We start from the raw sequence: 14,178 nt of genomic DNA, 5'->3' as shown, positions 1-14,178 counted from the left end.
GCGTCGCCGTCCTCCGTAAACTGTCCTCCGTGAACCGGTGCTCTCCGGCGTCACCGTCCTCCGTGAACCGGCGTCGTCATCCTCCGTGAACTGGCATCCCCGTCCTCCGTGAACCGACGTCGTCGTTCTCCGTGATCCAGCGTCGCCATCCTTCGTGAACCGGTGTTGTCATCCTCCGTGAACCGGCGTCGTCGTCCTCCGTGAACCGGCGTCGCCGTCCTCCGTGAACCGGCATGCTCTCCGGCGTCGCCGTCCTCCGTGAACCAGCATGCTCTCCGACGTCGCCGTCCTTCGTGAACCAACGTGTTCTCCGGCGTCACCGTCCTCTAGCGATCACTCTGCATCATCGTCGTCCACCATGAACTGACTTGCACAGTGATCACTCTGCATTATCGAAGTCGGTTTAAATCGAGTGCGGTCGATTTAAATTTTGAACGGGGAGGGAGGGAAAATTTTGCGCTCGGTTTAAATCGAAAATTAGCGAGGGATTTAGCGACGGTCCCTCGCTAAAATGTTTTCTTGTATTGAGAATCATCGACGAAAAAATTGTTGTCGTTAATCCATCGCTAATTAGCGACATATTAGTGATTAAACAACTTTCATCGCTAATCTGTCATTATTTAGCGACGGATTCGGGAAGAAAGTTTTCTCTAGCTAATCTGTCGTAAATTTGCGACGAAAATAATCCATCGCAAATTTTCATCGCTAATTAACATTTTTTTTGTAGTGAATAAAGCAATAGCGTCGAGAAAATTTATCATTGTTACCCTCATCTTTGTAGTATATATATATAAGGAAAGAGAACCATCCAACCAAAAAAAGGTTCAAAATCTATAATCAATGATAATCGTACGACTTCACTTCTCGAATGTTTGAGTGTTTCATCGATCAAACATTATATATTTATTTTTTATAATCTATTTAGTAAGAAATATGATTTTTGCAAAAGCTTTTACTACATTTAAACACGGTTTTTGAAACATGAAAAATCAATGGCTCACCACACATTTAATACTTGATAATATAAAGTATTGTGGGTCATTATGCAAAGTCGGATTGATGAAAAACTCAATCATTAGAGAAGGAATACCGTAGACCATTAATCAATTGTACATTTTGGACCTATCTCTATCTATCTCTCTCTCTCTCTCTCTATATATATATATATATATATTTATATATGAGGTAAATATTTGATACCAGTGAAGGCGTGTACAACTATTCTATTGAGTAAAACTACCCTTCTTCCATCTTTTTAAAACATTTTTTTTAGGATTTGACAGTATGGATGTGAACTACGATGTCTTGTCTGTCTAGTAAGATATCGATTGCAAAGGCGTAGCTAGGGGGGGCACGACTGGGCTGTAGCCCAGTCCTGCCTCCCGAAACAGTTACCCTGATTCCATATGAAATAGATTTTTATCCATTTTTGTAGCCCAGCCCAACCCTGACTGCAGCAAATAGTTTGATTCGTCCATATGAAATAGATTTTTATTAATAATTATAGACATTTTTTATTTTATCTCAAAAAAAACAACCCGACTATCACACAAATTTTTTTTTTTTGCTACACCCCTGTTTGATGAATCCTTGTAAACAGATTTTTCAAAGGCTTGAATATGCAACAAACTACGTTGTAGCAAAGTTTCATGTCAAATGACCCAAAAACTACCGGTGGGCAATGGGCCTGCCCGGCCAGATAATGGACCGGGCCAAAAGCCCGGTTCTGGCCAGGTTGTTGGGGAAACCCCGGCTCATGGTCGGCCCGTGAGCCTAAGGGTCAGGGCTATTATATTATATATAAAATATATATTCTATGATGTATATATGACCGCGGGCCCAAAAAAGTATGCATATCCAGATTGAGTTAATAACACACCATTATCAAGGGTGTCAAAGTTGGGTTTGACCAGATGCAACCTGTACCAAAACCTATTGGGGCAGAGTTTGGTGATAAAAAAGAGATTCAATTAGAAACCAGGTCAGATCCAAAGAAATCTAATTAGTATATGGAGTCACTATGGTTTGTGAAATTTCGTACCAAACTTAGGTTTGACCCGAGTCGATTAAGACTCATAATTCTTCAATGTAAAAAAAAGATAAAAAAAAAAATTATTGGGTACGGATCAGATCTGATTCATGTAATCCTTATGAGACCCAGATATGGTTTTCTTATAACAGACCCAGTAGGACTCAGTTTTGAACACGTAGCAGCACCTCAAAGACAGATTCGGGTTCAAACTCACTTGAGACCGAATCTTGTGACCCCTCACTATTATGGTTTCCAAAATATATCCGTACCCTCGTTAGCACGAAATATAAACCCAGAGAGAGAGAGAGAGAGAGAGAGAGAGAAGGGTAAACCGAGTCTACCCTTGACTTGAGTATAATGACTTGTCGTGATGCTTGAATCGGGTGAGGGCAAAATAGTCTTTAACAGCATGCACGCCGGATAAGAGGAGGGTTTCCTATGGCCATAATGGTCAACGGTTAAAAAGGAGAACATCCGAGAGAGAGAGAGAGCGGTTTCCCAGGCATAAGAATTCTCAAGGGTGGAATTGTTCGGGGTTGGAAAGGTTACCCTTAAATTTACACTACCGGCTCCACAGAGGTAGAGAGAGAGAGAGAGAGAGTATAGTTGGCGAGCGAAGCTGTCAGGTTTTCGCTTTGTCGTTTGTTATAAAGCATTGAATTTCCCTTTCATCTTTTCCTTCTTAGCCACACAAAACTTTCAAAAGACAGCAAAAAGAGAGAGAGAGAGAGGGACGATCAAAACCGCCTCTTGATTACATAGAGCATCAACCACCTTCATTTTATCGATCCATGGAGTGAAGAAGAGGTTGTCAATTATATGGAGTTTGGAGGATGATGTAGACCAACAGTTGAGATTGAGAGAGTTGGGTTCTTTTCTTCTTCTTCTTCTTCTTCTCTTTATGGTGAGGTGTTTTGATGGCTAATAAAGGGAACCAACTACAGCTACAACAAGAAGGGATGGTCCAGGCTTCAACGGCGATCCCTTCAAATTTCATGTAAGAAATAAGAAAAAAAAAACCTTCTTCCTTTCCTCCTCTTTCTATCTTGGTTGTCTGTTGATGGCTTCGTTTCCAAACTTTAGCCTTTAAGAAAAGTAAAAGAGAACAATGTAAAACCATGTAGTTCTTTGTTGACATTTCATGATTTTTCTGTTTTTCCTTTTCCTCTTATTTTGAGGTAAAAGAAAGGAGAGCAATACCAATAGTGGGGCATATGACCTTGGGGAGTTAGACCAGGCGCTCTTCCTGTATCTAGAAGGACATGGAAATCAACCAGTTGGTGAACAAAGGCGTAAGTTTATTTTTATATCTGATACCAGTATGCCTTTAACTGTATTGTTGCACCATAAATGATATCCCAAAATGGCTGATAAAAATTCCAATTGTTATTGTATCTTAAACAGACCTCTAAAACTTGACAGGAGACATAAAACTGATGCGTAGGTTCAAAATTATATCTTTTTTGTAAGCCTACTTCCTTCTTTGTACATAACAATTCACCAATTTCAATCTGATCATGCAGTTTTTTTTCATTTAATAATTTTTGTGGGTGAGTACAGTCTGAAAGGAAATGAGAGAAAAAGGAAAAAGGAAACGTGAGTTTGCTTCTTTGAAACAAAAAAAAGGAAAATTAGGTGGGAAAATGCAAGTTGTGTGTGGAGAATTGAGGTAGTTGGTGATGGTACTTGTTTGACCGAGCTATTGGGGTACGAAAAAGTGTGGTAACTGCCAAGAGAAGGCCTTGGAATTTGGGGGTTTCAGAGAGGGCTCTAGGGTGTGGCCATTAGTTGGAACATATTATTGAATGAATATTCTTTTTGATTATCAGAATAGAGTACAGATTTTGCAGTTATTATTTTTTGGTTTCTGGCAGAGCTTCACAAATGCATGAATGAAAGAGGCAATAGTTCTCAATAGTTCTCTTGCTGCTTTGTCTTTCTGTCTCTCTTTCTACAAATTTTTTCCTTCTTTTTCTTTATTTTATTTGTTTGGTTTTTTTCATTATTGTTTTGGGGGTTTGTGTGATGATGTGTTGTGAACAATGGTTGATTGGGATATGGATGCAGAGGGTCCTGGGATTAGACCACCAACGTTGAATATTTTTCCTTCTCAGCCTATGCACGCAGATTCCCCTCAAAAGGTGGAGAACCGTACTCTTGTTTTGAGTTTATCTTTTTTTAAATTTTTGACGAGAGCAGGAGTTATGGGCTTCTGTTTTGTTGGTGATGTGTGTAAAGAATGATGGGGTTCCTGTTTTTTCTGTCACAGGGAGTAGGACTAGTTTCAGCTAACAGCAAGGTAGAATCATCAGAAGTCTTGTCTTCCCAATACAGAAACTTGCCTTCAAGGGGAACCATCCAATTAGGGTTTGATTCTTCTACAGGCAGCGTTACCAAGAGATCCTCAGAGCACGCCATGGAGTTGGCGAATCCAAGAACTGACCTGACAAGTGGGCGCGAGCCTGAGAAAGATGTCAAGGTATGGGGAAAGAAAAAAGGGAATAAAATAATAAAATACCCAAACCAAAACAAAATAAGGTTTCGGTTCTCTCTAAAGATGGTTTTGGTCTCTCTCTCTCTCTCTCATATAGAGTTGTTGTGTACATCTTACCAGAAGGAAGGAAACCGGAAAGGTCCAACATCAAGTTCAGAGCAAGAGGGACCTAAAACACCAGATGCCAAGGTAATTTACTTTCAATTTTTCTATCTACTCAACCAAAACCAAATGAACTAACCTACTTTGATATGCCTCTAAGCAAGCTTGGTTTATTTCCATTTTCAATAATAGACATTAAGAAGGCTAGCTCAGAATAGGGAAGCAGCAAGGAAAAGCAGGCTTAGAAAAAAGGTTACCAACTAACTCTCTCTTCTACAACAAAACGAAGTTTTGGGCTTTAGGTTTCACTTCATATGAGTTTCTTTATAGGCTTCATATTTTTTTTTCTTTGCCTATAAACAGGCCTATGTTCAGCAGCTAGAGTCAAGCAGGGTAAGGCTAAGTCAGCTAGAGCAGGAGTTACAAAGAGCAAGGGCTCAGGTGAGCAAAACCCCAAGAAATAGTTTCTCACAAACAAAGAGAAAAAAAGTAAAAAAAAAAAGAATTCATTTCAATGATCTTTTTAATACTTTTCTGTCTGCTGCATCAACTAGGGAGTATTCTTTGGAGGTGCTCTACTTGGTGACCAAAGCATACCTAATGGCAACACCAATTTGAGTACAGGCAAGCCTCCTCTCCCAACCACTCAACTCAAAAACTCCCCTATTCTTGCAAACAAACCAACTATTTATTTATTTATTGTCCCACAATCAAAACCAATGATTATTCCCTTACAAATATGCCTTACCTAATGTATTTATCCTTAAAATGCTAACATCACTTAAATAGTTCTTTCCCTTTTTCTTGGTGCTACATTATAATGAAAGCTCTACCATATATATTCTCCTCCCTTGTTATTCTTATTATTGTTTTTGTCGGTTGATTGATTGGTTTGGTTGGTGGTGGTGTTGATATGATTAGATGCTGCGCTATTTGATATGGAGTACGCGAGGTGGCTGGAGGATCACCACCGGCTGATGTGCGACCTCCGGGCGGCGGTGCAGGAGCACCTGCCGGAGAACGAGCTGAGGCTGTACGTGGACAACTGTTTGGCTCATTACGACGAGGTGATGAACCTCAAGGCCATGATCGTCAAGTCCGACGTCTTCCACGTCCTTTCCGGCATGTGGCAGACGCCGGCCGAGCGCTGCTTCATGTGGCTGGGTGGATTCCGGCCGTCGGAACTTCTCAAGGTTAGTGCACCGCCATCGTTTTGTATATAAGAGCTGTTGGTGCATGGCATGTGAGGAATGATCGAAGGTGGCCGGAATTTTTTTTTTGATGTTCGTTTTTCCGGCAGCGGGAAAACTAGAATTGGGTGTGAATTTTCTAGCTGCTGAGAATTGGCGGTGCAGTTCCCCATGCATGGTCGTTGATGTGTCGAATATTGACCGGGAAACTGCTTTACCGGCAACTCACCTCTGTTAAAACAATAGAGAGGTATGAGTGGTCAGTGCAATTGGGCACCTTGTCATGGAATTTGATAATATGCACCATTCTTCATATCATATCTATTTTTTATTCGAGATTTTCAAAAGCCATATAATCCCAAAAATATGTAATAATTTCAAAATATTACCTATTTTGAAAACATGTGCTTTTATTGCGGTATTATGAAGAGACTAAGAAAAATGCGGTATTATCATGTTTATAATAAGAGATTTATATCTTTCATATTTGTGAATTTTAATGTTCTTTCCTATATTATTATGTTTAAATATACTAAAGGTTTTTCGAGAAAAACCTTTTAATTTATCGTCAGAGTTTCCTTTGTGGAGAAAATCTGCATATCGTGATTCATGAATACGGTATTTTTTTATTATTCCTGCAATGCGCTCTTAATATGTGAAAGCCTATGTCACCTGGGTCAATTCCAAAAAATATGGGTACAGGGACACGGCTATATATATTAAATATTACATAAATATAAAATAAATTCAAAATAAACTGAATATAATCTACATATCTATGTTATATTTAAAATATATATTATATATTGAAAATATAAAGTTATAAACTGAAAATATAATTATAAATTATAAATTAAATTCAAACTTGTATGTACCAAAGGTTGAGAAATTCCCTTTAAGGCACCTGAAAATTTGAGAGACTGCTTATATATACTACACTCCCTAACCCTAATGTTGTTTCCATTTGATCATAATGTCCATTTTCGAAGTGTCAGTATTACTGTGCTATCTTGCTAGCACGGGGTGATATTGTCTTTTAATCATGCCGAACATTTTGAAAAAAAAACTTTGGAGGAAAAAGAGAAGATGGCCCTTCCAGCTGTTCTAGCTTCCAACCGTTCATAGAAAAATTATTTCTTTTTTTGGATTTATAACCCGAAGAAACCTCACCTGAGACGAACACCCGGCAGCATAAAACTTCAAATACACATTAGTTTGCGCAAAAAAATGACACTCATGAGAATCGAACCTTGACTTCCCCTCTTGCAGCCAAGTCTCCCCCACCCCACTACGCGAACCCCTTCGAGCATGGAAAATTAATTTACTTAAAAATGGTTTCCATAAGAAATATTTTCATACCATTTTTTCCATGCGAGGGCTACGTGCCATCATCCCTGGGGCTTCTTTTTCTGACATTGGTGCTGCATATTTTCATCCACCTAATTTTTCTTTTCTTCATTTTTCTTTTGTTTGGTTGGAATCGTTTGATAGTGACGAGCGGTCTTTTCCGTATTTTGATTTCTGACCTGTTGCCATCAGATATGTCAGATGGTGCTGATCCTATCCAAAATTACCAAAAACCTCCATAAAACATGGTATAGTTTTTAGAGAGCTTCAAGGTCATTTTGGTTATCATGAAAGTTGAAATTTTGTGGGCTCTTTAGTCCTTGTCCCAAGAGTACATTTTCTGAATTTCAACTGTACTAAAGGGGGCCTTGCCGTTTGCATGAAAGAGCACTTGTTTTAGCTTATTGATTTTAAAAAACATTAAAAAAAAAGATATTTTTCAGTTATTCTGTATATAGAATTTCTTTTATTAGCATTTAGCAAAACAGCAAGTGTGTCTTCCATTTTCCTTTTGTTTGGCAAAGACTAATTTTGCAACAAGATGTCAAAACCCAATTACCATTTTCTCTGGATTTTTTTTATGTTAATGGTCATTCTATCAAATCGAACAAATGACATACTGTTCTCTTGAAGAGCACATTTAAATTTTAAAACAAACAAAATATATAATTTGAAAGACTTTCGCAATAATATAAAAAACAGACTTAGGCTATCTGCCAAAGAAAAGAAGAATGATCTCCTTTCTGAAAATGCCATTCTCATTTTCCTGCCATGTGGTTTAGGTCCTTAATGTTATTCACAAAACAAATGGATGGTGTCCCATTGAATCAACTTTCAATTCCACCAACCAAACAAGCCATAGAAAAACATGCTATAATATAAAAAATCAAACTTAGGCTATCTGACAAAGAAAACAAGAATGAGCTCCTTTTTTTAAAATGCCATTCTCATTTTCCTGCAATGTGGTTTAGGTGTTTAATGTTATTCACAAAAAAAAAAAATAGATGGTGTCCCATTGAATCAACTTTCAATTCCACCAACCAAACAAGCTATAGAAAAACATGCTATTGCAGAATACAGCTAGATTAGTAAAAGTTTGCTTGTCATACTAGTTCTTAGCTTTCAACCTCCACAAACATCATGCACGAACTGATTAAGTTAGCTTCCAGTATCCTAAGTTAATATGCCTAACAACTTTTCTTTTCCTTTTGATTCATCATTTGCCTTGGGGAGTGCAGATATTGGTTGCTCACATAGAACCATTGACAGAGCAGCAATTTTTGGGCATGTGTAGTCTTCAACAGTCATCTCAACAGGCAGAAGAGGCACTCAGCCAAGGCATGGAAGCACTTTATAGGTCTCTGTCTGAAAACATTGTCTCTGGTTCCTTGAGTTGTCCCTCTAACATGGCCAACTACATGGGCCAAATGGCTATTGCCATGAACAAGCTCTCCAATGTTGAAGATTTCCTCATACAGGTATGATCACTAAATACCACTATTACTACCATTGTTATTATTTTTGCATATATATATATATATATATATATATATATATATATATATATATATATATATATATATATATATATATATATATATATATATATATATATATATATATATATATATATATATACCAAGGATTTGCTATCAATTCTACTAAGGTCTATGTTGTGGAGCAAAATCCATCAAAAGGCTTTGCATGCCAAGTAGGTGGCATTTTAACATGAAGATGAGCATATGTCTAGAAAAGAAACGGATATTGTTGTATAACATGTTCCTTCAAGTGTTTTAAAAGAAAACTGATAGATTAGGTCACGTTTTTGGTGATTAATTGGGCCCTGTTTGTCGATGATGCAAGTTCATTTGGAATCATGGTTGGTAAACCGTCTCTTAATTAAAATGATAGTGATAATGATGACGAGGATGGCGATGTTGGTTATGAGATGGATGATGTCTCTGAAAATGAAAAGTTTATAATAACAAAAAGAACTCATTAAAATGATTGGAATAGTCTTCTGGTTTCTTATGTTATGGTCTATAATATTACACCACAAGTGCGACTCACACGTGTTTGCATGCACATGCACACACACATAGGGATGACACTGGACGGGGGCGGAGGTGGGGGACAAGGTCTCAACCCCCATCCCGTCTCAAAATTCTGCCCTCTATCCCCGCCTTCATTCCCGCACGGGTTTTGATTTTAACCTCCTTCACCGCCTCCATCCCTGTTTCATGTCCTCCATCCCCGATTCAAACGAGACAAGCGGGACAGGGTCTCCTGCCATCCATAAAGGTGGTGCTTTAGTTATTTTATTAATGGGGATCGGGGACGGGCGGGGTAGGGGAAAGGGTAAGTTCATTCCTGCCTCCATCCTCACATGGGTTTTGATTTTAACCTTCATCCCTACCTTCATCCCAGGTGAGGCGGGGTGGGCTTATTTTTTTCCGATCCACTGCCATCCCTACCCACATTGTGTCGAGACACCCTTTGTCTTAAATTCTTAATTAGCACCATCAAAGTTTTTTTTTTTATCGCCATCAAAGTTATTTTGATAAAATTTACTGTAACGTGAAACAAAAGATATTTTGGCACAAGCCTGGTGTGTTTTCCTAGATATTGTAAAAACCTTTTTTTGTTAATTTCTAATTGATAGTGGGGCTGCACTATGCTGAAATGTACCCTAACATTTCAAAAATACCCTTCAATTTTGTAAAACTGGCACCTTAGAATAATGGAGACTTGATGTTCAGATTATTCTAAAAGGGAGAGGCATAATCAGTTAGTTGGGGCTATTTATGCCAATTTAAATGTTGGAATAGTCAATGCTCTGACAGGTTTCAGACTAGGACCCTAGGTTGTTGAAACATAGCCCGTTTAATTATGGGTATGGGTTTGTGTATTGTTCACTCAAGGGGGTTGAGACTTGATATCACAAGAAATGGACCATTGACAAAAATAGTCATTAGTATTCTTGAAATGCCTTTTCAGAAAGATTATTTTTAAAATATTAGGTAGAAAGTGGGACTGTAGATGAAAATTTTCCCAATTAAAAAAAATCATTTTTATGTGGAAATTAGTCCCTCCACTTGTAAAATAGATAAATGCTGCCACCTTAGGAGGCTCAGACTTTTTGTGCCTCGTGCAAACTAGAGAGACACATTGTGGTGATAGAACCAATCTAAGATGTCAAATATATATATATATAATCACTAGAAAATATGAGAAATGAAACATGAGAACTAAAAATATGGGCATTTCCAATACTTTTTTTGCAATTCCATCCATGTGAATATGTTTTGCATGGTGAATGTGCTAAGAATCAATCATTGGATCATGTATTTTTTATGCAAAATGTGATTTTTGAATGCTTGAATATTTATGAAGATTATGAACCATTGATTTTAAAACCTTAAAAAAATCACGTTTATGCATCAAAATTGGATGATTCAAGAGTGGGTTCTTATAAATCCAAGCTTGTAGATCACATCTGTACCATTAGATTCAGGAGAAAAGAATAAAAAATTCATGAAAATCATGGTTCACAATTAGTTCTCATATTTCCAGTTCTCATATTCTCTCTTTATATATATATATATATATATATATATATATATATGTGTGTGTGTGTGTGTGTGTGTGATTTTTTATTGTGATATTGTACCACTATAACTTATGGTGATACTTAGATTTACATAGATATAGCTTCAAAAGCAAAAGCTGACCTTTAGATCATGTTTAACATGTTCTATTTACTATATATTTTGTGTTAAACTTGACTCAAATATCATGTTTTATAGTATTTGTACCACCTTTATTTTCATGAATTGGGGTTAATAGTTGCTACAATCGTGCATGTGCAAACGACATAGCCACTTTCATTGTTTTTTAAATTTTTTGGTACAAGTGATCCCATGGATGTGATGATCAATTCTTTTTATCGGCTTTTGAATCGTCTTAATCAGACAAGTTTTTAGGTTTTTTCTCCAGTGATGCAAAAAACAATGGTTGTAAGTGCATCATTTTTTTTACAAAAAACAATGTTTTTTCATCGAAAAAACATGATCCAAAGGGTCATTTTCCACTAATTAGAGCATGTTGAATACGTGTTAGATTGAGTCAAAACAACTTGCATCACGAGATTTCAATTAGATGAACTGTATTAAATATAAATCTCATGAATTGTGGCCATTGATTTTTTTGCCTTCTAGAAAATGGAATCTTGTGGCCCGCACTAAACACAATAAAACCTTTTAAACGTAGTCAATAAATCACACACACACATATATATATATATATATATATATATATATATATATATATATATATATATATATATATATATATATATATAGAATAATGGGTATGTGCTAAGTCAATTTGGTGCTAAATGGGTTTTTCGGGTTTATTTTATTTTATTTTTAAATTCTGACCATAGATGTGATCTATGTACTTGATTTTAGAGCGATCAGCTCTTGAAGCATTTGATTCCAACACATTAGTGGGTTTTTATAAAGTTCGAAAAATCAACAGTCCAAAATCTTTGAGGCTCCAAACATCATGTTTTTCATAGAAAACACATAGTCCATGTGTGGATTCTTAGTAAATCGATCATGCCCAACACATTTATGGGTTCGGGACTACATAAAAAGCACCCGAGAAGCCTGAAAAACCTATTTAACATGCAGTTTAGCACTGACCGATTTTCATATATATATATATATATATATATATATATATATATAAAAAGCATTAGTCCCATTAGATTCATTGGACATATATGCCTACTTTGGGACTGTCATGTCGGCTCTGCAATATTTGACGCTATGATATGTTGCAATTTCTTTTCTTTTTGAGAATCTATAAATAGGTTACATCCATGTACAGAATCATTGTAGCATCACTTCTCAGGCAGGGCCGGAAATAAGTAACGCAGAATTTTTCTCCCTATTTTTATTTTCTTTGACAAATGTCAGATCAATCATTCTAATCTGTGAGAAGCAACGAGATATATCTTGTGATATGCGTCTATCTCTTAGCCATGGCATTCTATACATATCTATTCTTTTGAAGGAATTGAAAAGAATTTATCAGCCATGGACATGATAAAGTCTAGCTACTTGCTGTGGGGCTAACTTAAAAGAGTGTTTAACAATGTTTTGGAGCAGGCAGATAACCTGAGGCACCAGTCCCTTCAACATCTTCACAGGCTCCTCACAGTGCGCCAGGCAGCAAGGTGCTTCCTTGCCATTGGTGAGTACTCTCAAAGGCTTCGCGCTCTCAGTTCCTTATGGCTCGCTCGACCTAAACAAGAGTGAAACATCAATGGAGAAGAAAAGGGACCAAAGCGGAAGATAAAATCAGAGAAAGAAGATGGGAACAAGAAAAATAAAACCATGATAAATATATGTCTGCATCTCACCATTTTCATCATCCTCTCTTTCTCTCTCTACATTGTGTGCATGCATATTCATATGCATGCACATCTCTCTCTCTCTCTCTCTACACACGGATGTGTACAGACAGACGTATGTCATGGTTCTAACATGCCAATTTTTAATACAATCCACTTACCACATTCTCTCTCTCTCTCTTTCTAACTACTTGTAGATTGCTATATGAGTTTGTTTTCTTTTGGAGGGAAAAGTATGTTTTTTTTTTTATAAAAAAATATGGTTTAATTGTTAGTGAAAAAGGAATAATGATGAGATTTTTCTTTTGCTGTTAATAATGTGGACGGGAAGAAGTTGACGAGTGTGAGATTTTGGACTTACATGTGTTTTCTAAAAAAGATGAAAATGGAGGGGTTAGTTGTTGGTCTCAATTGGGTTTTGAAAGTTTCTCAGTTTTTTCCTTTCTTGAAAAATCTGTAATGAATTGTTTGGCAAGGGTCTAAGAAAATTAGTTTTTCCATATATTATTGGCACATTGGCAGGAAATGTTGGTGCTGTGAAGGAATAAAGTCCTTGAGCCAAAAGACAGCATCTAGTTCGGTTGGATTTTATTCCCCACTTGAGAACAAAGTCCAACTGTAATCGGAACACGTTTGAGATACTTCTATTCTTGGTCAAAATCATAAAATATATATCTCATTCTCAGGAAAATATCGGTGAGGGAAAATCTCGTGATATTTTGAAAATTTTTCTTCTAGAAAATCTCGGAAAATATAAAATATAAAATTTATATTAGAATATGCACAAAAACATGGATAATATATGAGACTTAACAAGTTAAAATTCAATAATGTCCAGGCGACATTTCGCAAGCATCGAGCTTTTGGGTGCAGTATGGATTTTTGAAAATATCGTATTAAGATCATGATGTTTTCAAAATGTCGGAGATATCTGTTACTATGTTGAAAATCAGACCCCAGATCTGAGCCAGGTTCCATGTCTCTATCTAGCAAATTCAGGAATATTTAAAAAAAAAATTACAATTTTATCCTGATATTTTCAAAAGCCAATTTTTATTCTGGAAAAAATTGCCACACTTTTAAAGTGTTTATTTTTCAAAATCATGAATTTATTGTGATATTAACAAAACAAAATAGCTTGTCTAATTTTTTTTATATATTTTCATAATTTTCCCTTTGGTTATATATCTCAATTTTTATATTTTATTTAGCTGGTCATTTTCCAAGTATTTACAGGAAAACAGTTTTCTCAAATTATCGCAGATTTTCTTTCAATACAAAAAACTTTGAGGCTGGAGAATCTTAATTGACAAAAGTCATATACGTTGGGCATCGCTACAATGATCCAGATTTTCAGTTTTGGGTTGCGCCATAAAAGATCGTTTTCGTGCAGGAGTTTCTGCGTCAGTGTAAATCTTTTCTTTGTCTCAACCTATTTTTGCGCCAGTAAAAGCTGATTTACAATGGCGCTACTTTCAGAGTGCGCCAGTATAAAACAGATTTTTTATAGTGTCACTCAACATTGTTGGACCTTCCTCTCAAAAAAAAGGTGGACCTAGTACCCATCATCTGGATCCGACCCGTTTTTGACCCG

At 36.6% G+C, this 14,178-nt stretch overlaps 1 protein-coding gene across 2 annotated transcripts; it reads left to right on the top strand.

Annotated features, from left to right (window-relative positions):
- Positions 1-2,730: 2,730 nt before the first annotated feature.
- LOC149830365 (bZIP transcription factor TGA10-like) lies at positions 2,731-12,746 on the top strand. Of its 2 annotated transcripts, XM_090016473.1 has the most exons (12): positions 2,731-2,896; positions 2,977-3,029; positions 3,218-3,324; positions 4,100-4,173; positions 4,302-4,511; positions 4,647-4,715; positions 4,821-4,880; positions 4,992-5,069; positions 5,183-5,252; positions 5,550-5,821; positions 8,404-8,643; positions 12,340-12,746. In XM_090016473.1, the coding sequence occupies exons 2-12, from the start codon at positions 2,992-2,994 to the stop codon at positions 12,487-12,489; spliced, it is 1,368 nt and encodes a 455-aa protein (XP_089872599.1). In that variant the 5' UTR covers positions 2,731-2,896; positions 2,977-2,991; the 3' UTR covers positions 12,490-12,746. The 2 variants fall into 2 exon arrangements, with proteins under 2 accessions (XP_089872599.1, XP_089872598.1); XM_090016472.1 differs by having other exon boundaries at positions 2,731-3,029.
- Positions 12,747-14,178: the final 1,432 nt, after the last annotated feature.

The sequence above is a fragment of the Nuphar pumila genome, chromosome 8, assembly GCF_984573655.1.
Source record: "Nuphar pumila chromosome 8, dmNupPumi1.hap1.1, whole genome shotgun sequence".
NCBI classification, from domain to species: Eukaryota; Viridiplantae; Streptophyta; class Magnoliopsida; order Nymphaeales; family Nymphaeaceae; genus Nuphar; species Nuphar pumila.
This window is presented reverse-complemented; position numbering and strand designations above follow the sequence as displayed.

What these genes read in the sequence shown, in the direction of transcription:
- LOC149830365 (XM_090016472.1), top strand. Translation starts at nt 2,950, where the DNA reads ATGGCTAATAAAGGGAACCAACTACAGCTACAACAAGAAGGGATGGTC. An exon ending in AAAGCAGGCTTAGAAAAAAG is followed by an intron (nt 4,881 to 4,991) that starts GTTACCAACTAA and finishes GCCTATAAACAG; the next exon opens with GCCTATGTTCAGCAGCTAGA. An exon ending in TTGAAGATTTCCTCATACAG is followed by an intron (nt 8,644 to 12,339) that starts GTATGATCACTA and finishes GTTTTGGAGCAG; the next exon opens with GCAGATAACCTGAGGCACCA.